This window comes from Oreochromis niloticus, linkage group LG7 (assembly GCF_001858045.2).
Source record: "Oreochromis niloticus isolate F11D_XX linkage group LG7, O_niloticus_UMD_NMBU, whole genome shotgun sequence".
Lineage (NCBI taxonomy): Eukaryota > Metazoa > Chordata > Actinopteri > Cichliformes > Cichlidae > Oreochromis > Oreochromis niloticus.
The window spans coordinates 48,394,409-48,421,522 of NC_031972.2; the positions used below are offsets into that span (position 1 = coordinate 48,394,409).

General features: G+C 40.8%; 1 protein-coding gene across 4 annotated transcripts in view; it reads left to right on the forward strand.

Annotated features, from left to right (window-relative positions):
- Positions 1 to 27,114, forward strand: part of LOC100705935 (CUGBP Elav-like family member 2) — a 32,042-nt gene extending 4,928 nt beyond the window's left edge. For 2 of the 4 annotated variants that reach the window (XM_005450949.4, XM_025908897.1), the window contains exons 2-13: positions 8,928 to 9,124; positions 12,616 to 12,698; positions 14,427 to 14,475; positions 14,902 to 15,036; positions 15,969 to 16,048; positions 17,269 to 17,430; positions 18,333 to 18,396; positions 19,418 to 19,555; positions 20,145 to 20,270; positions 20,389 to 20,565; positions 20,718 to 20,864; positions 22,154 to 27,114. In XM_005450949.4, coding sequence (XP_005451006.1) covers positions 8,928 to 9,124; positions 12,616 to 12,698; positions 14,427 to 14,475; positions 14,902 to 15,036; positions 15,969 to 16,048; positions 17,269 to 17,430; positions 18,333 to 18,396; positions 19,418 to 19,555; positions 20,145 to 20,270; positions 20,389 to 20,565; positions 20,718 to 20,864; positions 22,154 to 22,281 — 1,486 coding nt within the window. In that variant the 3' untranslated portion in view covers positions 22,282 to 27,114. The remainder of the gene's footprint in view (positions 1 to 8,927; positions 9,125 to 12,615; positions 12,699 to 14,426; positions 14,476 to 14,901; positions 15,037 to 15,968; positions 16,049 to 17,268; positions 17,431 to 18,332; positions 18,397 to 19,417; positions 19,556 to 20,144; positions 20,271 to 20,388; positions 20,566 to 20,717; positions 20,865 to 22,153) is intronic. The other 2 variants (XR_003220862.1, XM_025908896.1) reach the window with 2 other exon arrangements.

Consider the following 27,114-nt stretch of genomic DNA (forward strand, 5'->3'; position numbering starts at 1 on the left):
CTGGTGGATGAATGCCCTTGTAGCCAGATGTTAAAGGCCAAAAGAAGGACCACTCTGATCTGGATTATTACTTTTTTCTTTTTTTTGGTGCTGCTGTTGCTGCTTGCTTGAGCATGACAGTAACTGCAAGCCTGTCTGTCCTGGAGCCACAAAACACTCAGTGAGATCCCCTATCTCCACTGTGGCGTGGTGTGATCGAAGGTTGAGCAAATTCTTCTGCAAGCTTTGCAAACAAAAGACGTTGAGGCACAGAGTGAGTTGCATAAGACCACAGTCACCCACTATGTCCATGACTCTATCAATAGTTGGCTCTGAAGTGATTAACAAAGAGGTAAGAGGTCTGTTTAAGCAGAAAACTATGGGATTAGTTAGAGTAATGGGTTAGATTAAAGGCATTTGAGAATTACAACCCTCATTTGGTCTGATCTTTTGCATAGCATTGAGTATCTGTGCTTTAGATAAATCAGTCATTAGCTTATAATTTATCAGTGATCACAGTGCAAGTTTGAATTTTGTGCATAATTGGAAGCCTTGTTTTAAAGTATTGTTTCTTCCATGTGCAGTATTTTCTGCAAACTCTCCATGGGAGCCTGTAGGGGTGAAACTGAGACTGAAACTGAAACACATCTGCAATATTGTACAACGATAGCCATGTAGTGCTATTAATATTAGTTAAACCATACTAGTGAAAGCTGTGATGTTTCAAGATCATTTCCACAATTACTGAAGTGGAAATGGTTACATTAATAGCGTGTGTGTTTGTTTGTTTGTTTGTTTGTTTGTTTGTTTGTTTTTAAGTTCATGAGAACACACAAAGGCATATTCATCCATCCCCAAACCAAGGTATGGGCCACAGTGGTACAGTAGTTGCCCCAGTTGTTGTTGCAGTGTTTTTTTGTTTTTTGGTTTTTAATGTAAAGCATTGAAAAATAATGGATTTATCTGATCAGCTTTTAGTGTGGAACTGTTTTTGGTGGAAAATTACACACTGACTAAATAATTTCTTAAAACCAAAAGGAGGACTTATTAAAGTGTGGCCCAAAAAGTCGTCTGGCTAGTTGGTACCAGAAATGCTAGTCTGCTTAGCTCAGCATTTTTAGCTTATTTATGTACAAAGGCAATATCTGTTGGTTCAAACATGTTCCGACATCTCTCGGGACAGCCCTGACAGACGCTGGCACCTCTCTCTGAAGCTTCTGCAGTATTTTAATTAAAAAAATGAGCAGTTGTACTCGGACTGTCAGTGACCTGATCTAACCACTGAAATTGATGTGACTACATTCTGTAACTAATCTGACATGTGTGCTTTTGATGTACACACATTTCAGTTATACGTGAAGCACCATTTCACCATCACACAACAGAATTGATGACTTGAGATATCTTGGGTATGCATGCAAATTCATGTAACCAGGGGTTTTCCCTGCATTTTTAACTCTGGGGGGTTGCAGGTCTGTGTCGAAAATAATGTAATAACCATTATTTTAAAATGGGCTTTTGGTAACTGAAGTTTATCAGATAACTAGAAATAACAGGAAGATTTGTACCAGCTAAGGTAACAATGCCTTATCTATATGTGGAACGGTTGAGCTTACACGCTCCTCCTCAGAGGCCCATTTTGAACAAGGAAGAACCCTGAACGGGTAATAGTTAACCTTGTGCACTTCCCCATCCCACATAAGCAGGAACATCAGTAGTAGCAGTGCATTTGTGTTCGACCTTCTATGCTCTATTTTGCTCCTGATGATGATACTAATAATAATAATAATAAAAAAAGAGAAGGACAAAGGTTAGATAATTAAAACAGGGTTTATCTTGATCAAATCTGTTCTGTTTTCTGTTACAGGTTAGTGTAATGAATGTCAGAGTAAGTCACCACATTCAGGCAAATTGATTGAGCTTGATTGCTGCATTTAGTTGGCTGTTGGTCTCTTCACTTGAGATTAATTGTTGACGCTCCATCTGACACTAACTGAGGAGAGTTTGTAGTTGCACGTTTTGACTGTTCATGCAAGCTTTACTTTAGCATCGCCATCTATAACCGCTGGGGACTCTTGGTGTGATTATGTAGCTAATGGGGCGGGCCTTGTCATCAGATGCTGGCCGTCTGTTAACACGCAGCCCATTCAGAGGCTGATTGAACACGTCTGTCTTCATCAGGGCAAATGCAACAATGAAATTAGGCCATTTTGAGCTGAATTGGAGTTAATGCCAGGAGAAAAAATATTTCAATAATTTTCTCATCAGAACACAGTGTGCTGATTAGGTCAGCCACTTGGTATGGAAATCAAATGACACACAGTCCTCCTGTTTCTGCCTTGAAGTTATAAAACAATTTTTTTTTTTTTTTTTTTTGGGGACAAAAAACAAGGAGTTGTATTGATTTTTGATAACAACAGTTATTCTGTAAATCTCGTCGTCTGTGGCCAGTCTTTTAAGTTGCATCTTCAACCCGTCAGGAGTTTTTAATTATTTTATTTTTTTTTCCCCCAGGCTCATTAAACTTTATTGAAGCTGTCAAAGAATATTCTGGGTTTTTTTTTTTTTTTTTTTTTTTTTTTTTTTTGGTAGTGTTAGGGAAAATAAATGGAGTTGGGAGGGAGAGAGAGAGAGTCTTTATGTTCTACTTGACAGCTGTCAGAGATATTACTGAGGCATTAGAGGCATTCTGTGTCTCATTGAATCAGCTTATAAGGCCACTGGTTTCCTAAAAGGAAAAAACGGCTCAAGATTTCTTCTTTTTTTTTCTTCTTATTTTAAGGGTATTACTAGCAAACAGCTGTTTCAGTTGACTGATTTCTCTCTTTTCTTTGAAGCAGCATGTTCTCTGTGTGAACCTTGACTTTATTTTATCCCCAATAAAGTATTAAAGTGGTGTGCTGCTGATTGCCAGGTGATGAAATTAGTCTGTCACTCAAACGGGAAGAGACTCATGGCGATTTGTAACATGTCTTTAGTAAGACTTGATCAATATTTTTATTAAAGCAACACTGTGATGGTTTGACATTGAATGTACCACGTTAGTGATTTTCTAGTAATGATAAAATGTTAGCTGGTATTTATTTTTAATGATTGATAATAGCAGGCAGTGAGATTGGTTTCCATCAGCAATGGTGGAAAAAAAACTCTACATCATCATGTGACATGTGGTGTTGCTGTGACCCCTGAGGGTTTGGGAATGAGTAATGTCCAAATACACAACGCTGAGCTTTCACAATCACGAGTATAACCAGGCAAATTGGCTGGCCTTCTATTATGGGCACAGGAAAAGGTGTCGCTGGCATACTTGCGCGGTCAGAGCTCACCAACAGGACAGACACATGGTCCAGATAAATCACCTGTTTTTATGGGTGGCGCAGCAGTGGGCATGCAACTGCCGTGGCTCTGGATGGCTCGTCAGCTGCTGCAGGGCATCTTGGAGCGCGACGAGCTGCCACAACGCAGGGCTGTTTGTGGAAGCTCAGCAAAAGACTTCATCACTGCTGTCTGGGAATACTCTGGCAGGTGGTGCTGGGAGCAGAGCTGGGCGGTACTGACAGAATCAATTGCAGTATTTATTTTAACCGGTACACTTGTAGTAAAGTGTCAACATTTTGTGTAGGTCTAGTAGTTTTATACAATGTTTAAGGGCCTGACATAACTAGCTTCTTACAGTTACAGCCAAAAACCGAAACCATGTCTGAAAAGGCATCAAAATAGAAACTTATATATAAATATATACAGTAAAGGGCTTTGGTTTTAGTCTTGTCCCAGTTTGGTTAAATTTGTCAACACAACATACCTGAGGAGGTCCGCCTGCTGAGGCTTGGGATCACTACATGACAGAGTCAACAACACCCACAGCGTTGTCTTATATTGCATGTTTTGAACTTGATAAATTTTAGTGAAATTCAGCTCAGAGCCTCCGCTTGTCTCAACAAACACACAGATAACAGCAAAGATGATGGCGTCATAGGTGCAATTTACACTTGAGCTGCAGCCTTGAGACGGCAAACAAAGATGGTTTCCTGTTTTCACAATCTAAACCCGTGCAACACGATCAGAAGTGGAAAAAATGTTTTTCTTCTTCTCCTATTGACAACCAACTTGATTTAAAATTGTGTGGCAACAGCATGTTTAACAAGTTGTTTCATTTGCCAAGTCCTTCAAAACTGTCAGATTTCTTGTAAACTTTGCAGCAGGCTAACAGCTGCACCACCCAAATTGCAGTTACTTTGAAAAAAACTTGGCTTTTGGCGCTTCACACAAATCAAAATGTACAATGAGCCTGAGAAACTTTTGATCTTGGGGTGGTCAGTGTTCAGGTTGACACTTTGTGATGTGATCAATGAGTGGGAAAACAAAGCTGCTTATGTAGCTATGCAGTAGATAATGGTGTTTGCGGTAGATTTTGTCATCATGGGCGATCGTGGCTCAAGAGTTGGGAGTTCGCCTTGTAATCGGAAGGTTGCCGGTTCGATCCCCGGGTTGGACAGTCTCGGTCGTTGTATCCTTGGGCAAGACACTTAACCCGTTGCCTACTGGTGGTGGTCAGAGGGCCCGGTGGCGCCAGTGTCCGGCAGCCTCGCCTCTGTCAGTGTGCCCCAGGGTGGCTGTGGCTACAACGTAGCTTGCTCGACCAGTGTGTGAATGTGTGTGTGAATGGGTGGATGACTGGATATGTAAAGCGCTTTGGGGTCCTTAGGGACTAGTAAAGCGCTATATAAATACAGGCCATTTACCATCATAAGGTGAGCACGTGGCTCTTGCTCTTTGTACGTGGCATTGCATCAACTTTGCGTTTACCCTTCATCCATATTTCTTGTGGACTTCAAAGGAGTATAACAGGAATAACCACTCATCTGTGTCTGCACCTGTCTCTGTCCACAACATGGTTAAAGAGCAGCTTAAGATAGATGATCTTCTTCTGGGTGCTCTGACAAATTCAGAGCTATTTACCATTTGTAAGTTGTAAAATGGCACATCCTTGTAAAATCTACATTTAAAAGTGTTTTTATTTTTGACGCTGTAGCTGTCCAATGAATCAGATTTTAACTCCAGTTACTGTTTTGTTTGGCTTTCAGTCAGTATTAAAACAAGGTAATTGGGATAAAATGCCTATTGTCACATTCGGTTTAACAAGGATGGTCTTGTTTGGTCTTCAAGTGCCCCATTTTTTTTTTTTTTTTGCTGCTCCCAGGGCTCAAATTTTCTGAATGACTATTAAAATTGACAAAATTATGCTATTTCTTTCTGAAAGCATAATCATGCTTTCAGAAAGACATAACTATTATAACGATTATTTTTGCCATAATCGAGCAACCCTAATTAGCACGGTATAAACAATGTTGCTGTGCCTGTCCATACCGATAGCAGTAATTGAAGTTACCAAGTCTGTCTAAATGTCTTGATATTTCTAATGTTGCTCCCACTACAATAAAGTTGATGAAATTGCAATTATAGCATTTGAATATGTATTTGTTTAAAAAAAAAAAAAAAAAAAAAAAAAATATGGAAAGAAATGCCAACAGTAGTATGTCTTTACTTAATGCCCCAGTTCTTCTGACCTTATTGGACCCACGGTGAAGGGATTTCAGCTACATGTTTATTTGGGGTTTATGCCAGCAGGTTTTTTGTTTTGCAAAACAGCACTGCAGCCTATGACATCACTGTAAACTGGTTTATACGTGCAATTTTAAATGCTTAGTTCGCAGCAGTCACCTTTGTAATATTCAAAGGTGTCTGTACAGTTGTTAGCTCGGTTATGCTGTATGATGCAACATCATCTTGAAGCAGACGGTTTCATAATAGCTTTTGTTTACTTGAATTTTGCTTCCTTGAATAATGTCCTAATGTGTATACTTTTTTTTTTTTTTTTTTTTTTCTGTAACTAAAAATGCAGCAGAATCATGCCCGAAGAATGTATTCTCACAGTCGCATAGCAGAAGAGCTATGCACAGCTGCAGTGGCTTTGAGAGTTTAATGAATGTAAAGGAGACGGTGTCATACGCAGCCTTCATGTTTTTGAATTCTGACACAAATCCAGTATTTTCAAGTGAGGTTTTCTCGTTATGTGCTGTGAGATCTGAGCAAAGTGCCTATGGCAAAATGGCGTCGGAATGCCACTGGCAGAAATGGACAAATGGTGTCACACACCAGTACTGTGGCCTTAGCAGACGTAGCCTTCGACGTGTTCCAGTGCGTCTGTATGACTTGGTCCATTGTGCCGCAGAGGAACGGTGAATAGTGTTCTCCAGCATGGGGGAACAATATGTGATTGTTCCCCTGCTGTGGCAAAGAAGCTGTAGGTTACTCTCTGTACCATCGCCAAAGCGCCTGAGGAGATGCACCGCAAAATCTCGGCCTGCTAACCACCGATTCTTGGAAGTTTAGAGCTCTGCGGTGCTGTTTTTGAGTAGCCGTTACATGCTAGTGGGAGGGGCCACAATCCCCTCTTTTGGAGAAGAGAGGTTTTGTTTCACTGTAGTGTTTTTTTTTTTTTTTTGTTTTGTTTTTTTTTTTTGAAAATTTTCTTTGTCATCATTCAAATGTATTGAAAGCCTTCAGAGGGAAGGGGCAAGGGCTAATTTGGAGGTGTGGAGTTGGATTTTGGGAGGAACAAGAGCAGAAGTGTGATTTGTTAGCATGTCATTTAAGTCCCTCAAGGAGTTTGGTGTTTCTGCAGAACGGCTGGGCTCATTTTGCAAGAGATGGATGACTCGTGTTCAGAGGTTTGTGTGTAAAATAGTTATTTTACATGTGCAAACATTCGTATGTATGTATGTATATATGTATGTATATATATTTTATTTTTTTTGGTCACACTAGTACCACAGTGGTGTCTTTTTTTTTTCTTTCTTTTTTTAAAGTTATTTTTTTTGACCTTTGTTTGAAATATTACATATCTGTAGTGTGCGTTGGAAGTCTTAACCTGTTGCAAATTATTTCTTTTCCCGTGAAGGGCTGTTACTTCACCCTCATTCATAATATCCAGCGCCTCTACCCCTGTCAGGAACTGTTTGTGTGTTTGATTCTGTGTGAGAGTGAGACAAAGATGCTGTAGTCACAGGTACACTGGTGGGTATTGATTCTCTGTCCCTAAGGCTTTCCCCAAAGGAAGCTGGCAATAACTTGTAAATGATATATTGTTTCAGCTTGCATTTGAGTAAACGCGTGTTAAACGGTCACACTGCAAAATCATTTGACTTGTAGGTAGGAATTCTGAAAACGCAATACATACTTTTTATAATACTAAAAACACAGTGTAACCCATTTATTAAATCTTGGTATTGTCTCAGTATGTTTAGGTGACTGTTAAATTGTGACACCATCTTTTATTTTTATTTATTTTTTTTAAATCTATAAATCAGTGGTTCTGAACCTGGGTTCGATCGAACCCTAGAGGTTCGGTGAGTCGGTCTCAGGGGTTCGGCAGAGCCTCCGCCGTGACATGCACGGCATGCACATTTTATGCACCAGTAGATAGATCTTATTTTGAAAGTATAAATGCGTGAAGTACTTTCTCAGGAAAGCACTTCACTTAGCCTTTCAGAGAATAACTGATTCGGTATGCTGTTTGTAGTGCTTTCTTTTTTTTTTTTTTTTTTTTTTTTTTTTTTTTTAATTGAATGACCTTAGTGACTTTCTAAATTTCAGCCTCTAGAAGAGAGCAGCATTATGGTTGTTTAAATCTGGTGAACTACTGGCACTACTGTGACATCGCCTTTTTGCTGGAAGAATAACTCATTGAAGCTGATCATTTGCCCAGGCCCTTTCTGTGCCACTCTAAAATTTGCATTAGATATTTATTGTAGGGATGGGAATTGATAAGAATTTAGCAATTCCACTATCGATATCGCTTATTAATTTGATTCCTTATCGATTGTCATCAGGTTCTCTTTGGCTCAGTTTTGAGAGTGAAAACCATTGCTTAAGCAGCAATAAAGAAATGACATTCATGCAACTTAATTACATGATGTGGGTCAAATGTTCAAAGAGGTATTTCCTCTTTGTTGTAATCAGTGTAGTAATGCAGTACGTTACTTAATTACTCCCAGGAAAGAGTAATTTGTTATACTACTGATTACATTACTTTCACGTTACTCAGTAAAATAGCTGAAACGCACTGTTTCATAATCACCATTTAACAATACAAACCTGAGGCTACAACCCCACACACCAATACAAATCCGTAATGAGGGCACATCTCTAAGATTTTTCTCTTAATAGAAAACAAAGTGATTCTGCTTTAGAAAGGGAGGCTGCTCATCTGCTTGTTGCCTGTTGAAGCTAAGGGTCTGGCTGCTGGGGTCGGTATTCTCTCGGCTTTCACTCTGGGTTCTTGGCTAGCTTAGCAATAGCATGCTGTTTTGGCAGATGCTTGCAAAGAACCAAAGTTGTGTTAGCGGTATTATGCGGTTATTTCTGTCCTGCATACATTTTTCTGCCATTTATCTTGTCCTTTTGTGCAATTTTAAACCAAAAAAAAAAAAGAAGAAAAAAAGAAGTACATATCCATCCTCTAGACAGTGTCACTATTTTCCTGCTCGAGAACTGAAATCAGCTGGTTGTAGTGAGTGTGAGAGCAGATAAGGGGGATCCATGGGTAGAACAAACAATTCCAAGAAACGGGACTACTAGGAACCGGTTTTCTGCAAGAACCTGTTCTCAATTCCCATCTCAATTTATCATTATGTGACGCATTCCTCTAAGCTAAGCATGAAAATGAAATGAAATCGTTAGCTGCCAAACGGGACAGTCCTTAGAAGTGAGTGCAAGTGGTTCTAAACCAGATAATGGTAATTGTTCCTTTACTTTTTCCTGACTTACTGAAGCAGCATGGGTTGCCTGCAATGACTTGAATTATGATATTAAATTTGTTTAACCTCTGGCATACACATTACAAAAATTGTTTTTCATTTCTTTTTTTTTTTTTTTCTTTTTCTTAGCAACGGCAGCAGCAGCAAGATGAACGGGTCGCTGGAGCACTTGGACCAGCCAGACCCCGACTCCATCAAGATGTTTGTTGGACAGATCCCCCGCTCCTGGTCAGAAACAGAACTTAAAGAGCTATTTGAGCCCTTTGGAGCCGTGCACCAGATCAACATTCTTCGTGATCGCACTCAGAATCCTCCTCAGAGCAAAGGTACAGTCTGGGTGAAAGTTCACTTTCAAGAATAATTTGTTCTACCACCTTGCAAGGCAAAATTTCTCCTTAGTGATTTAGATTTCAATATAAATGATCTGGGATATAATTTATTTTTATTTTAATTGAAAACATTGGATTATGTATCCATCCAGATTAGCTTAAAAACCTGTTTTGTTTGTTTTGCCATATGTGAGGAGGAGTGCACCAGTTGCTAGTGGGGGAAACTAGTATAGCATGTAGCATGCTAACAGCAGTCTGCAGGTATCTGAGTCGTGCATTGCAATCTGTTTAAATGAAGTGACACAACTGAAAAGCTCAGATGATACTTTCAGTTTCTCTATTGTTCACTTTCACTCTATATACTTTCTCTATGGCCAAATAATAAGAGATGGACACTAATTAGGTGTGAAACTTGCTGGAAAACCTTCATTGCTCATACATAAAAATAACTTGGTCTCATAGTTGGTGCAAACCCCCTTCTCTCCTCATCTGCTTTCAGATTTTAGCGCTTAGGCAGTGCACTGCCTGTCTGCACACGTAGTGCAGCTGTTTGTGTTAGATCACCTCATATGCAAGCAGTCTTTTGTTTCAGGGTTAAATAATCTCTCTTTTTTTTTTTTTTTTTTTTTTTTTTTTTAATATTCATATATTCTAAATTTCTTCTTCTTTGTACAATGCAGCTTTAGAAGCAGCATTGTACAAAGGGAGTGTTACTTGACTGCAATTTTCCATTAAGACATCCATTGATGCGCTCACCTTAGAAATGGTGCTCGAGTTGAGCGATTCAGTTTAGGCTGCAATTAGAGGAGACGGTGAAGTGGAAGCCTGCTGTCTGCAGAGAGCTGCAAAGTGCCACTGGAAGTGCTCTGTCTCCCGTAACTAACTGCAGGTGAATAAAGTAACGACGGTTTCCCTGATGTAACAGTCCTGGGTCACCCAAATCTCAGTTCCCTTGATGGTTGGATGATTCACTGTAGCTAAAGGCGCTAATCCACTCTTGGCTTTTAATGTGGTGGGACTATACTTGATGCTGAGCTTGAGTCTAAAAGGAACCATATTTGTGGTACCAGACACCGCCCTGGCAATCCAGGCCAGATGTAGTTGTTGTGAGGTGTTTGGCTGTTATGAATCACTGACACTACCTGGCTGATTGTGTATGTGTTGCCTTTAACAAGCCAAAGACGGGTTGACAACAGTTGCACCGTCTGGAGAGATAAATGTCTTTCTGGGATCTCCTTTTCTAGTATTCTTGTAAACATCGGCTGCACAACTGTAATTTAAAAAGAAAAAGGTTATATTATCTTGTAATGTGCAGACATTCTGTCTCAATTCATTGCAGAGGTGGGTTTTTTAATTAATGAGTGTAACTTATCCTGTCTTGTGGGGTTTTATTTTTTTATTTTTTTTTATTTTTTTTCCCTGGGTTTAGAGCAATATAGGAACAAAATAAGCTTGCAGAGCAGGAAAAATGCTAAATAGATGAAAATATACTTGTGACATGGCATTATTAGCTCTGCACTAAATTCAGACATATCACAATTTCACAATTTGTTCTGAAAGAGCCTTGAGTATCAAACATGTGACCTAAAGGCACACTGGATATCTTTTGACTGGCAACAACTGCAGTGAAGTGTGTAACTTTCTACATGTTAGAAATTGCACTTAACACTTTATCTGTTTTAATTTTTTTTTTTTTTTTTTTTTTTTGAATAGATGTCTTACCTTGATAAAATATAAATACTATTTAAATTAACAGAAAGGGCGGTTATATTGGTCTGGCTCACTTGAGATCAAATTGGGCTATACATGGCACATTGACTAAAGCGAGTTTCACATCCTGTCTTTAGTGTGTCAAGGCCAAAACTGCAGCACAGCATGCCACCAGGAGAGCATTTGAATTCCCATGATAAGGGCCTTGGAACAGATGTACACACATGTAACACCACTAAATAATCCTACGAGTGTTTACAGGTGTACCAGAAAGTCCCCAGGGTTCTTATAATGCTGTGTGTGTATAAATATACACACAACGCTGTGCAGTTCATTTGGGAGGCTGAAGAGTTCAAAGCTCCTTATTGTTTAAGCAGCACCCCTCCCCTGCTCTATGCAGAGTGTCAGCTGTGATGGCCTATGGACATGTTAATGCTATGTTAATATATTCTATTAGATAATCAGGCCTGATCACAGGAGGTTTTTCACCCAGCCAAGTGAAGTTGAATGTGTTTTGCAGCGACACCTCCACACTCAGTTTCACTGTAGGCCTCCTTTCACAGTAGTTTTGTTTCCTACTGCAGTTTCATCAATGACCTACTGATAGTCTGGCTGTTGTTTATTTGCATGCCACACAATGCCACTCTCCAACCAACTCTTATATAATCATGTTGCTTTGTTTGATTTATTTGTTGGAAGTGCTGTAATACCACTTCCATTTTTGCTTGTTTACTTGTGTGCAGATCAATTGACAAGCCACCAGATTTGCACTAGTTTTTTGTTTTGTTTTTTTTTTAAATATTTTTTTTTTTTAGGTCATGTCTACTGCAGGTCATGAAAAAATCATCTGATGACTATCACGCCTCTCCGGATGGTTTATTTAGCTCCAGTATATCAGAGAACGGGCTTAGCAGTAGAGAAAGGGAGAGCTCAGCTGGTTGTGTGTGTGTGTGAGAGAGAGAGAGAGAGAGAGAGAGAGAGGGGGATAGGGATAGGAATAGGAGAGTGCAGCTTGATGCATATTAGAGTTCAACAGCCCTCCCCGCGGCCTGGGAGCTCCAGTAACAGCATAATACACACTATGTAGGTCAGAGACGCTGCAGTGCTCCACTTCCCCAGCCCAGTGAAACTGACAGGCTGGAACGCCACTGGCGGTCTACTGGGACGGAAGGATGAGAGGCTTTTTTTTTTTTTTTTTTTTTTTTTTTTTTTTTTTTTCCCTTTTCCTCCTCCCCTCCTAACGCTCTTTTCTCCATTCCCCTCCCCCACAACCTCTATCCTCCCATGGTTTCTCTTCCTTGCTCTCTCCCACTCCCTCTTGTTTCTTTGTGCCGTTTTCATGCCTCATGTTTATATGTATGCACACATGTATGGGACTGGATTCTTATGTAATGCAGCAATACTCAATGTAATGTGTTGGCCTGGGCTGAGTTGACCTGCCGACTGCACATCAGTGCCTCCTGACAGCCGTCTAACCCTGTGGTACTCTCCCTGGCTGTGTCACAGCCTTCAGCTGTCTCATTACTCCTTTGTCCTCGCTGCCAGCTCCTACATGGTGTATGTGCACCATCTAACAGTTGGCGCTAAGAATATCCTGTCACGTGCTTCTAAAATATGATATGCGGTGAAAGTACTTTCATCCATTTAGCATCTTTCCTGTTCTGCAGCAGTCATGGTATTACATTTAATGTCTGTGTGCTGTGTTTTTAATGCAGTTTTGTCTCCTCCCTCCCTCCACCCATTGTTTGTCCCTATTTTTTTTTCTTTTCACTCTGCAGGATGCTGTTTTGTAACTTTTTATACAAGAAAAGCTGCACTGGAGGCCCAGAATGCACTGCACAACATAAAGACCTTAAGTGGGGTGAGTAGGCACAGCATGGGCTGCTTTTAGCTGCTTGAGCCCCTCTACATCCCTGATGCAGGCTGTGAGCTGTATGCTGGCCAATAATGAGCTCTCGGTTCACTGAATGCCTGTCTAGCCTGAGAAATGTCTCAACCCCCACTATCACTTACGCGACACTTAGGACCGGCCTGAACCTCGGCACACTGAATTGCTAAGCGCGCAGGTATCGGGTAAAGCCTGCTTGACCAGGCTGCAGGTTATTCACTGAGACACAGGACCCGATTGCCACAAAGTGGAACAAATTATTAATGCTTGTATTCATGAATTATTGATGCACATCTACATTTTTATTCCCCAAAATTAGAAGCAGGAAAGGAGCTGAAGGCAAGTTGAAGTCTTTCTTTTCGTCCTTTTTTTTGTTTTTTTGTCCCCCCCCTTTTAACAATGCAGCCCAGTGAGACAGAGTGTGGTCCCCTAATACTTAACCCAGTCTTCTAGTGAGATTAAAGTCCAGCCAACTGGAATAAGTGCAGTGGCTTGTTTAACATCCACAAAACTGTCTTGTCTATACATCATTCTGTATTGCCGTCTTTCCAATCAATTTAATCTATACCCAACAACCCCAGCTGTCGATGAAACCAATAGTCCAGTCTATCGGTAAAAAGAGCTACTGTCAGTGAGCTTGCAGGTAAATATTGAACCGAGTTGATAAATGAGTCTAGCAGGCTGAGAATAATGTCCTAGCTCTCTTCTCTGGAAGACTATCAATCAGGCAGACATTTCAAACAAAGTGTGGTCTAACGGCTCAGCTCTCAAATCCCATTCCTGGGTCCTACTGTTACTGGCATTGACTGCAGGTGACTGATTTTTGATTTGCGTGATAGAGGAAAAGCTTGTTTCTCTGTTTCTGTTTTCTCTCCCTTCTGTGCCTCTCTCAACTTGGTCAGTGACGCTAGCCAGTCCCCATACTGAGCAGGCCATCTGTCTGCTTCTCCTTAGTGCTTGTCAAAAACAAACCCACCACTTTTCATAAGTACAACCTGCTCAGACATCTCATGGCTAGATTTATTTCTTCTTTCACGTCACATGGCATGCAGTGTGCTATAGATGTAGTCACTTGAAGTTCAGTCTTCTTGGAGAAAATTGTTCATTAAGCGGCATGAAATGACAGATCCCACAGCATTTGCTCTGCCTCCACTTTCTCACATAACAAGCTTGAGAACAAGCGTCATGTTCAGAGATGTTATGCTGACTGAAATGAGATTTTTCACAGCTCAGATTTGCCACACCTTGTTCTATTTGTATGTGATCCAATTGTGTATTGGGTGTTGACAGACTTGTATCTGGAGGAAGGAAAAAAGAAACCAAACCTGAAGCTCACTGTACATTTCGAAAGCAATACCAAAGAAGCTTGCTTGTCAACCAGAGTTCTTCTATAGAAGATGAGGGATGTTGTCAGTAGCAATCGATAAGTTCAATCGCGAGTCTACACTACAGCGAGAAGTGAAATTGGATACCGGAGAATTTGATCCCTTACCAGCAACTCTTAGACACTTCCTCCTGAATCTGGCGGCGGTGAGGGATGATGGTCTTAGAGCGAAAGAACAAAACAAGAGATGGGGAGAAATGATCGAAGATGGAAGGATGAGTGAAGACATGAGGCCTTTATGATGAGAGATAACAGAGTTTATAATGGTGACAGATGTGAATGGTTTCCCTACATTTTATTTTTTTAATTTTTCCTAGATGCATCATCCTATCCAGATGAAACCCGCTGACAGTGAGAAAACAAGTGGTAAGTGGATTCATGCAGGATGACGTAAGCCATGAGATGGAGATGTTGAGGAAAACCTTTAAGGAGAAAGATTAGGTAAAGGCAAATGGGGTTTGAGATTTGAAAAGGGTAAAATTGACAGCAGTACACAGCATCTATATAGTGCAGTGGTTTAAGAGCAGAGCTGGTACAGGATGATATACTTCTGTGTCTAGAGAAGTAGACACAGAAGGAAAACAAAGCAGCAAGTTGCAGAGATTTGTGCAAAAGGCTGGCACTCTGAGTGAGAGGCAGAAAATGTGGCAGCATGACAAAGAGAGAGCGCTTGCTTGAACAAGGAGAGAGAGAGAGGTGCAAGATTTTTGCACCTAATGTAACTGCTGCTTTCACAGCGCCATAATTGTTTGGGTTTCACTAAATAGCTTTCCTATTTTCGTCTTCCTGCAGCGGTAGAAGATAGAAAACTCTTTGTCGGCATGGTTTCAAAGAAATACGGCGAGAACGAGGTCAGAATGATGTTCTCGTCTTTCGGACAGATCGAAGAGTGCCGAATACTTCGGGGACCGGATGGTCAGAGCAGAGGTAAGCCTGCCTTCGGTGTGGACATGATGTTCAGCACCGCGCATCCGCCATGTTCAGCACAGCAGAGTACATATTCTCATCAAGTATTTATACAGGGCCCCTCCCTGATTCTTCATTGCAACCCCTGCACCCTCAGATCAAGTGCTATTCCCCTCCAGTGGCACTTTTTCTATCCACATAGTGTATCCTCCCATTACTGTGACACTCGGCCTCCACAACTCGCAGTGAAGGGCCACTGCACTTGCTGTCCGCCACAATGGCCCGTCGCCTAGGCAACCGCTGGCTGCCGGTGTTCGTAGGCTCAGCTGGCAGGCGGCTCGGCTCAGCTCCTCCTTTACCGCCTCCTTCATCACACTCTACAAAGGCTGGAATTAGCCTGTCATCGCATCTCCTACATAGCACTCTGCTGAATAAAGCCTCAGATAGCAGGCAGCACGAGGCTCTAGTGTCGATGCTTATATACGATTAAATCCCACAGAAGACACGGCCAGCCATGAATTTCTGCTCTTTTTCTAGTATACGTATGCAGTATTCCTACAATTTGAAACGGGCCCTATTAGCCTTTGATGTTTGCAGGCCTTGCATATTTTAGTAAATCAAAGCCTTTCAGTGTGTATTTATGTGTGCATTTTCTGTGTATATAATCACGTTGACTGTCTCACCATGACATCACGTAGTCGAGCCTCTCTGGGTGGCAATTTAATCCGTCGATCACCGCTCATGTGACACGTGTTACTGTTCTCCTTGTTGTGTTCTTTCTTCATGTGCTAACCAGTGAGGGTGGTTCTGTGTGCTTGGGAGTTGCCATTCTCTGTACTGTAATGTCTTTTTTTGGGGTTCATAACGAGTTGTCCAAACCTTTTGTCTTGTTTTTGTTTCTTCTTGTCCCTCCCTTCCCCCCCTCCCCCTCTCCTATTGTTTCCCCCCTACAGGCTGTGCGTTTGTCACATTTGCTACCAGGGCAATGGCACAGAATGCAATCAAAACCATGCATCACTCTCAAACTATGGAGGTACTGTACCCCTTAGCACCTATTTCTCATTTCCCTCTCTCCCCCCCTTCCCCATACATTTTGCTGCCCCCTTGTGTTGAAAGATGAGGAACCTGTCCAAGCAGATGGCATCCATTCATCACAAAGCATGAGTCATTTCCAAAACCACTCTTGCTAATTACAAAATTACATTGTCATCTGCAAAATAATTGAATAAAACTCGAAACATTGCCTTTTACATAGCTGCTGAGTTCAGAACTAACAGGACACAAAAAGTGCTGTCATCCTTTATTTTGGGCTGAACTAAATGCATTTCACTTATTGATTCTGATAACAGAGCCTACCCATTAGTGTGCCATTATATTAGCCTGTATTTTGGACTACAGGGGAAAAGAATCCACACTATCAAATATAGGTTATCAGGAAACAAATTAGACTGGAACAGCTCCCCTATTAGACTTCTTCAAAAAGTGGGTCTGTGTACTCATATAGCCAATGGAGTCTTTGTGGAAGTAGAGCAGCAGTAATTTGACAGCTAGCAGGTCAGAGGCTCCCCAGTGAAGCATCAGACCAAGTCTAATTAGGAGTCCAACCAAACATAACACTCCTCCTACCAGATTAAACTCGGGGCCCCAGTAGCGGCGCCACCTATTTTGCCCCCACAATCACGTACTCCCCGATTCTCAGCTGCTGTAGGAGGTGCTGCTGGTGCAGAAGCCATTTTCCCTAACCAGCCTGGTCCCCATCTGGCTCTCAACTCTCAAAATACTTTTGCACCGCATGCCTCGTCCATGCGTCTGTCTGAACATGTGACTGTCTGTTTGCGAGAGTCTGCGTATTGTAATGCATTTTTCTTAATGTCTGACACATCCCTGTTTGAATGTTATTTATTGTTAACGTTGTCCATCTGTTGTCTGCCTATTTGTGGACTCGATTAAACTCTTTAACGTGCTTAAATGATTCACCGTCTGCACCATTGTCCTGTGCTTTTATATATTTGGAATGTGGCCTGGCTCAGCTATGCATGGCACATGTCCTCTCTTTTTGCTTTGATATGAATGCAACAGGCATACAACTATCTTGAGGCATAGAGGAACCAAACCCACCCCATCCCCCCTTTAAAAACAAACAAAAAAACAAATTCAAAAAAAATCCCTATGCAGTGACTGTCCTTGCATGGGTAAATAAACTTGGTGTGCTTTTGAACCGGTCTAACGTCCCTTAACTCTTCACCGCTCCAGGGCTGTTCCTCACCTCTGGTGGTGAAGTTTGCCGACACACAGAGAGATAAGGAGCAGCGGCGCCTGCAGCAGCAGCTAGTACAGCAGATTCAGCAGCTCAACAGCGCCTCCACCTGGGGAAACCTGGCTGGGCTGGGGACTCTTTCACCGCAGTACCTGGCTGTGAGTTTTATTAAAGAACACACAGATTAGCCTTCATGTACCTTTATAGTTTACACTTCATATATTTAAATAGATACAGAATACACTTAGTAGAGCGCACTGAACCACCTGATAATTATCAATCTATCTCGTGGGTGGGGGGTGTGTGCGTGCGAACGAGCGCGTGTGTAGGAATTTTATCAGTAAGCTTTATGAATGTGTTCCTGTGTCAGGATATTGAGGTCAGGTGATCCTTTTTTGTTTTAAGTTTTTGTAACGACTGTTCTAGCTGGAAACACAGCTGCCATTTTGTGTATGATGTATCCAACCATATTGTTCTAAATAATAAAATCTGTTGTTGAAAGCTGAAAATGTATAAGGTCATTGTGTAAGCTGAATATTGCACAATACTTTGACCAAAAGTACAAACTGAAACTTGGCTCGGAGTAGAATAATCTTCCTCCTCGAACTGTTTTCTGGCTAAAGGACACTGACATGTGACTTGCATATGCCTTCTCTAATTCAGAGCCAAAGAACATGTGACTTAGATGGCAACAGCTGAGTCGTTTTATGTTTCTGGGAAGAAAATGAGACATTGAGCCTGTTGCATGCAGCTGTAAAAGTTGTTGTGCCGTTTATTTAATTTAAACCTCACATAACTTTTGCCTTCTGGTCAAAATGTGTTTGCCACTTGCTGATATATTGCTAACATTGTCAAAGTAATGACATGGAGTATAAATCTTGGTCCTGCACATTAGATAATTTTCCACAGATTAGACAAACAATGAATAGTTTAGTTTTAGTCCTCAATTTAAAATGAGGATTTAATCATGTTAGGCAAAAAAAAAAATTATATTAATTATCATGTCTGATCTAAGTTTGATTTCTAGATTTGACTTTTGTTTTCTTTCATATCTTGACAGCTGCTCCAGCAGGCCACTTCTCTCAGTAACCAAGGCAGTCTCAATGGTATTCAAAGGCTAGGAGGTGAGTTTCAGAAGATCAGTCTGCTGTTTACGAGTCGTAGGAATGCAAATGAACAAGCTGTGCTTCTCATGTCACCAGCCCTCTGTCTCGCTGCGCTTCGCCCACATGCTTTTAAGTACCTTAAATTACATTACTCTTTTCACATCAGTGGCATGCTAATCACCAGTAATGCTATTCTTGGCCTATTCCGGCTGCTTGAAGACAAACTGCTCATCCTTGTGCCGTGGTCATATTAAAAGCCAATGTGAAGAGCTTAAACTACAGATGGGGTGCTAAAACTAATGATACATCTTCAAGTTGGAATTCATATTAGATAGATTTGATAGATCAAGTCTGCTTCTTTTGTTGGTCATGCTAAAGTAATATACTGTATTTAAAATGTTAAAATAGCTTCCTGGTCCAGGTTTAAGTGGCTTGAATTTGCACTTTCCCTCGTGACCAGCAGGGGGCGACTTCTCGTCGCCATTTTATCGTTAAGTGTATAGAGACCATGACCCCCACTGCTCTCTGCATTTATGTCAATCACTGGTTACAAATCTTGTTGAACTAAGCTTGATCATTTTATTGTGCCAGCATTAAAAAAGCAAGGTTTTTTTTTTTTTTGTTTGTTTTTTTTAATGTGGCCCTACCCTGTAATTGACAAGTAGCTACTGTATGAGGATGACATTTGTCACTCAGTCAGAGCCAGCCTGGTTTTAAATCTCCAAAATGGTAAATGGAAGAAAAATGAGGTTTTACAGCCATGTCCATCTTGCATACAAAACAGAAAACATGGATAAAGAGAATCACTGAGATCTGAGAATGTGATTTGGTGATGGTAAATTTCCAAATGTCCAGGCAGTTTAATATAGATGAAAGTTTTTAAATGAATGGCAGCACATCCTATTTTAAGCTTTTAAAAATTCCTTGTTTGTTCTTTCCTTTTAAAATCTATGTATTCCTTCCATGACTACTTTGAATTTTTTTGCATACAGCGTAAATTTGAAAGTCTTTGATAACTCGTGTGTCTTTGTACTCTCAGCGGGTGTGAATCCACTTCAGCTGCAGAACCTGGCCACATTAGCTGCCGCTGCCGCTGCAGCTCAGAGTTCTGCCAGCCCAACTTCCACCAGCGCTCTGTCTACAAGCAGCGGTGCCCTGGGAGCTCTTGCCAGTCCAGGTAATTAAACACAAACATGAGCTGAATTTTGAATGCTGCCTGTACAATACATACAACAGTTCTGTGAGTCAAGCCCATGGCAGCATCGTGACTAGTTTTCTTTTGTTAGTGGTGTGTTTTGGCATGGCCTGGCTGTAATTGCTTGAGTCGCCACCTCTGCTCTTTGTGTACTAATTCATGTATAATATATTAAGTAAAGTATAAAGATTCACTCTCCTGCTGATTGAGATGTACAGTGTATGTCCACAGTCGGGCCGCTGCTCCTCTGCAAATCTCCCTCATCTGCTATTTGCCTAACAGCCCTCAGCCATTCCTCATTTACTTTATGGGAGTTAATCGCCCACATATAAAAAATTTTATGAGAGCACCCATTTCCCTTTAATCTGTGTAAATATACATTGGCTCCATCTGTCTAAGTTTAACATATGGCTGCTTTGGTAATGACCACTCCTCTTTATGAGACAGATTTTTAACTGCCTCATCTCTGCCATGTCCTCCTCTATAACCATAACAATGTGAGGCAAATGTAAGATTTTAAGAATATCTTTTTTTTTTTTTTTTTCTTTTTTTTTTTGTCATTTGTCAACAGCTGGGTCAACAGCAGGGTCCAGTGCTGGTGCCGTGAACCCCTTGGCATCTCTGGGGACTCTGCAGGGTCTCACTGGGACCTCTGTGGGCCTCAACAACCTTAACGCTCTCACCAGCAGCGTCAGTGGTGAGAATCCTTTTTATTTAAAAGCTTGGATACAAGCCAAAAAAAGGATGATGCCCAACATGGACCGATGTTGGGTCCCCATGCTCAATGGGAGCTATTAAACTTTTGCTTCTTACAGGTATGGGGGCCATGAACGGGGGTCTGGGAGCCTCCATGGCCAACGGGTCAGCAGCCAGCTCTATGGATGCCCTAACCCAGGCTTACTCAGGGATGCAGCAGTACACAGCGTCTGCCCTGCCCGCCCTCTACAGCCAGTCTCTCCTTCAGCAGAGTGTGGCTGGCAGTCAGAAGGAAGGTGAGAAGATCCCTGGCACACATCACTCAACTCACACTTTTTCTGAAGTTTTTTTTCCCCAAATAGAATTAACTTTTACGTTTACAGTAAATGTTTTGTGTGCATTTGAATTCACATCTAACTAGAGTATCTGAATTTCTTACCAAATGGAGTAGGGCCAGAGGGCGCCAACCTGTTCATCTATCACCTGCCCCAGGAGTGTGGGGACCAGGATCTTCTGCAGATGTTCATGCCTTTTGGAAATGTGGTCTCTGCCAAAGTTTTCATTGACAAACAGACCAATCTGAGCAAGTGCTTTGGTAAGTGTGGTAACACTGCTGGCGTTTTCCTGGTTACATCAGTTAAGATGTTTTGGTTTTTTTCCCTCCATTTGCACTACCTTAATTGCTTCAATGTTTCACTGCAGATTTAAAGTTTAAATGCAGTCTAAGTGCTCTGTAAAGATAAACATGTTGATACTTGTATTTTCTGGATTAGATACATGTATGAAATGACCGGAGGTGGTATTAAATATCATTTGCATTAGTGTTTTACTGAGTGCAAGTTGATGGCTAGAGGCTATCAGTAGTACACCAGTATTGTGATGTAACGCCACCTCAAATGCAAATTTAAAGTAGTGAGTGAAAATGGTGCAGAAATTGAAGTTGAGTATGTAATAATGCACATGCTTTTGTGTTGTACATTAAGATGGCTAAGTCACAGTTCACTAGCCAAGTGGTAGAATAAAGGTAACTCTGACTCTAGTTGAGGGGAACTGAATAGTTTTATGGCCTTGGGGACAGAAGATCGTCAGTCTCTCTGTCAGAGCAGGTTTGAGACAGCAGTCTGTTGGACATGCTCCTCTTCCTGCCCTCTACATCTCAGATTCACAAGGCAGTATTTTTAGTTGTGACCCTTCTCTCTGACATTAACTGGCAGAGAGAAAAATAAGAGCCAGCTTTCCTCTGCAGCCTGTCCAGCCACATGGTGTCCCAATGTGTGTAAAACTAATGATGTTATCTTATTTGATTTCCCCTTAAAACCATAAATAAACTATACAATACACTTCTAAGGTATAAATTACAAAAGCACCCAATGCAGCAAATATGATACACATGTAAACTCTGATATGGAAATTATTTTTTTTACATTTTGTCAGAAGTTTCACTAAACACTCAATTTACCTCAAATTAGAATTTTCTGGTAGTTATTTCATTGTTTGTGCTTTTAAGGGGTTAAATTGCAAGCTCTCCAGTCACTTCCTCATCCTGTGGATGGACTCCAGCTTTCCTGTTGTGAACTGCAGGTAGTGACTGTAGTCCTTGTTTTGCTCTGCTGTCTCAATTTGATATAGAGGCACGTGAACCAGTACTCCACCTGCTGGAGGTTCTGGTTGGTGGCTCTTAAACTTTTAGTGGATTTCTAGAGCAAAAAAAGAACTACAGTCACCATGTGCAATCCATGATGGTGAAGATGGAGTCTGTCTGGCCACAGGAAGGGAGACGCCAATGAGAGGGGGTGATGGTCAGCCTGGTGATATGGAAGTGAAATGTTGGCATTAAGTTGCTGTTTTGTAATGTATTCAGTTTGGTTTTTCTTTTTTTCTCAGGGTTCGTCAGCTATGACAATCCTGTGTCTGCACAAGCTGCCATCCAGGCCATGAATGGTTTCCAGATTGGCATGAAGAGGCTGAAGGTTCAGCTGAAACGCTCCAAGAACGACAGCAAACCCTACTGATCCTAGCCCCGGGGCCTTCCCCCTCCCCAGCTCTAAAGCTAGCACTGCTAGGGTAAGTTCACCCTCCAGCCAAGGTCACCAATGCAGAGACTCAGTGGGGCAAGGGGACAGAAGCCCATCACAGGAGGGAGACTCGGCCTATTCCCTAAAAAAGAAAAAAAAATGTTTGCAATGATCTTTCCACATTTTTGCTGTATTTCATTCCTGCGGTTTTGTCATGTAATTTGAGTCTGATTTAGTATTTTAATGTATATGATTATTTATGACTATCACTGGAGTCAGTGTTCGCTGGAGGTATTTTGTGTCACTGTATTTAGTGGAGAGCATCAGATGTTTCCATGCCATTTCATTGCCTTCAGGTCAAGCTAGACAGGTTGACTAAGGATCAGTTGTTGTTGCTGAAGCCAGGTCACAAGGACCCCCGAGCCCAGAGCTTCAGCCTGTGTTTGGCTGTTTACGCGCAGTTTGTCTCATCCGTATCACTGTCAATGTGAAACTCTTTTCTACGCTAGATTTTCCAGTCTTCACCACACCTCTCTTCTACCCCCTCCCCTCTGTTTCTCTCTCTGTCATCTTTCATTATCTAAGCCATGTTGAGCTAGGCTACCTCTCTGTGTCTTTATTAACAACCTCTTCCAGTCATTCCATCCATCCTCCAAGTCTCCCACAGGGGACTGGCTCTAGATGGATCTCTTTGGGTGCCAAGTATACAGTTTGTGCATGTTGGAGTCTCTGCCATATGTCCTGGTGGTGTCACTTCCTTAAATCTGTGTATTGTTTTTTTTGTGTGTCGGGAGAGGGGGGGGGGGGGGTGTTTGCCCCTCCCCCCCGTTGTCCTTACTGTATATGTGGTGACTGGCATTATTTTTGTTTTTTGTGCCTCATGGCTAAATGATTCTTGTGCTGTGCCCCTAACTTTCTCTTCTCTCCTCTTTGTCCTCTCTCTTTCTCTCTCTCCTCTCTTCCTTTTGTGTTTTTGTTCCTTTTTAGAACAAATCTCCATGCCTGTTTGCTCATCATTAGCCTAGCATGTCTTCATGATGTTGAAAGCCAAGCCAAACTCCTGGCCCACATCATCCCACCATTGTCTGTGATGTCTCTCTAAGCTCGCCTGACCAATACCTGGCCACCCACTGACCTTGACCTTAGCTCAACCTGATTTTTCTGCATGTATATTCATTTTTGTTTTCGTTTGCTTTTTCTGTATAGAAATGTGACGGGTGGGAGAGAGGTCAAGCAAATCAATGTGAAAACTTTACCTAGGTTAAGTTCATTTGAGTGACCTGTTTTTTGTTTTTGCGAATGTTTTAAAACCTGTGGGATTTCTTACTTTTAATTTAGCTTTGTGGGACTTTTTTTTAAAATGTTTTTTTTCTTTTTACCTCTCTCAGTAAAGCTCACTTGAAAGTTGAATACAGGGATTGGCACACAGCTGTGCTATTTGGTGCCATTAGCAATATGTTGGCTTCTTAAAAAAATGCTACAGACCACTTTCCAACACTTTTGAAAGTCTGACCATTAAAATCCCTCTCAGTGCTCTGTAATGATCTCTACATTTTGCAGGCAGTGTGAAGATTTACACCAAGGCTATTTAAAAAAGAAAAAAAAAAAAATTCATTTATAAAAATATCCAGTGTTTTTCTTTTTCTTTGATTTGTTTTTGGGGTTTTTTGTTTTTGAACTATTGATGGCACAATAAAAGGTACATTGCTCTGTTGAGAGAAATGACTACCTACATGAGTCAACTTTTTTAGAACTGATTCACAAATAGACAATCTGTGGTTTAAATGCACACTTAGATTAACTATATTTTATACCATTGAATCTATAGAAGTTTAACTAACAGAACCCAGGCAAAAACGTTGGGTTTTTTGTAGATTACGTTGTAATGTCATCTGTGTTTGGGTAGGGAGGGGGTCAGGGGCGGGAGGGTCTTCAGTGTACTACATTTTTAAAGAGGACTAAAAATCTGTTTGATCAGCATGACCATTTGAGGGTCATTTCTAGTAAATTAAAAAGTTCAAAATTCCTCTGCTTTAATTGTAATTTCGTTTTCTGGTTTAAATTCTCTTTTTTTTTTTTCTTTTAAGGGTCATATTTTGAGCCTCCCCCCCCCCCCCCCCCCCCCCCCGATTTTTTTTTTTCTTTTCATTTTTATATCCCTGCTAAACTTCCATGGTACGTACATCTTGTCAACTTTCTGTGAATTTCTCCTTGCTAATTTAATTAATGAATTTTTCACTTTGGTTTTGTTTGGATGCCTCGTTGAGAGATGATTTACAATGTCTGTTAATCATACAGATGCCAGACAATGTTGTTCTGTTGTATTTTGTTGTTGAAGTGCCCATGTGTCAAATATTTCTTTCGCTCTTTTTTTTTTTTTTTTTTTTTAAACTCACCACTTTGTTTGCTGTAATATTACATAGTTTTGTACACACACACACGCTGCAACACACGCTGCAACACATGCAAACACACACACACACACTCTTTCGTGGTTGCAAATGTGGGAGCCCCTGAAGAGGAGATTACTCGGACACAACACGCAACCTGTGGGTCTCTGCACATTTTGTTTTTCTTTCCTCTTTCTTTTAAAAACACGCACTCGTGTGACGCTCAAGAAGTCACACAGCACATTAAATCGACTTAATCCACCACAGTAGTGTTGGTTTACAAATAACATTCCATTTTTCTCAGCACGAAAGTTTACACTTTTTTATCAGGGTGGCATTTTTGTGTGACGACCCTGGTAAAACAACCACTTCACCCTCCCCTTCCCCCAAAGAAAGGGTTCCCTAAAACTGCGTACCTGATGGCGCTAAAGAGTTTTCAGCTCAGGGCTCCTTTTTTTTTCCTTTTGTGTGTATGCGCGTCTGGGGAGGAAACTAGACACTGACGCAGGATTACCACACAAAATGCACCGTTAACCACCATTTGACTTTCTTTTCAGTTGGGATTTTTTTTTCCCCCTTTTTCTCTAAACTCAAATATTCCTACACAAAAATAAATAAACTAAAGGAAGGTACCAAATTTGAACCGGTGCTGGAGGGGGGGAGTGTTATAGTTTTGTAAGGAAATGTTAAGCACAATTGTGGGAGCTAATCACTTTTGCAGAATGTCGTGTGTATGTGTGGTTACGATCCCAAATTTTTCCAAGGTACCACTGATTTCTCTTTTAATATGGGCATGTGCTTTTTACAGTATTTTTGTTTTGTTTTCTATCCAAATGCAATACAATATTCAAAGTGCCATATATACGTCTAGAAACTGCCTACACATTATTAGGCCTTGGTTTAGAGATTGCTGCAGTTCGCCTTTCTATTTTTTTTTTTTTTTTTTTTAAATTTTTTTTTCCCTGTTTTTTGGTCTATTTATGCCAGTGTCATGAAAGCTCTTATCACCTGCTAATGTCTCCCCTTCTCCTTCGCCTTTACTGTGTTGAGTTATTGGTAAATGTGTATTGTGATGTACTCAATTTGAACAGTTGGTTTAAAAAGTTGTAGATAAACAATAAACTTCCCTATACATTTGAAGGTTAAACGTCTTTCTTAGTGAGTGCGAGCGCGTGTGACACTTGGCGATACAAACCGCGTGTTTTGGTGGTGGAGTATTTTTGAATTTAATAAAACAGAGGTACAGTGCAGAAGAGTCAGCGTGGGTGCCATGTGTCGGTCACTGAAATGACTGCAGGTCTGTGGTGATGCAGTGCATGGTGAAGTGTTACTCTGAGTGATTATTGTTTAAAAAAACTTAAAGGGGGGGGGGAATAAAGCACAATGTATAGTCCACAGCAGTCCCAACAGGAACTCGACTCACTTCAGGGGCTTCCATCACAAATCCTGATTAAGCTCTAACAATCACAGTTTCTTCTGTTGGTTTTCATATTCTGAAGTGCTTTTTTTCTTTTCTTTTTTGTTTTTGACAGTGTGGTAGCTTTGCATCTCTATAGATATTGTCTTGATCTATAAGGAAAAAGAGTAGAGAAAAAAAACCAAACTTTTTCTGTGTTATTTTTCTTGTCTGATAATCGGTAGGACTCTGTTCATGTTCCACCAATAATTTAATAGATGTTTTTTGTCTTGTCTTGATGAAAGCCAAAGTGAGTGCATCTTGATGTAATCTGTATTATACACACAGTACAGTTATATATAAATATATATATTTTTCGTTCTGTTCAATTACAAATTTTTGAAACTGGGTGGGATTTGAAAAAGACAAAAAAAGACATACATAGGCTGTCCAATTTCTACAACTGGTGGTTCATATGTATTTTGTACCAGTGAAGCTTTTTATATTGGAAATTAAAGGAGGGAAAAAAAAAAAAAAATCTATATTGGGAAAAAAAATTGTCTGGCCTCTCAATGTGGCCTTGCCTTGACCAGTTCTTGAGTCTGGCCTCTTGCTGGTGTCAAGCAATTTTTTTTTTTTAATTTTTTTTTTTCTTGCTTTTGCCACTAAATGATGCCTGATTTTTGATCTTCTTTGTCCCCCTTGGATCTCTGTGTTCCTCACTTCATGAATCAGTTTCAGGGGAGGGGGTGGGGTTGGGATCCTCTAAATTGTGGTAAGTTTCATGTTAGTATATTTGTGCTGTCCACATACTTTAATGGTCATCAGGATTTTTGACAACTTGTGTGGATAATTGTCTTAGTTGAAAAGGTAACTGTTTAGTTTGAGCCTTGCTTTTTACCTGTGTAGAGTTTTGTTCTTTCCCATAGTGGAGTGCGTAGCTGAAAGACTGTTCTGTTTTTGGTTTCTTTTTCTTTTGGGTCGATGTTTGTTTGTGTGGTGTGTTTCTTTGCCTCTGTCTCCGAATTAAACCATTTCCCCTAA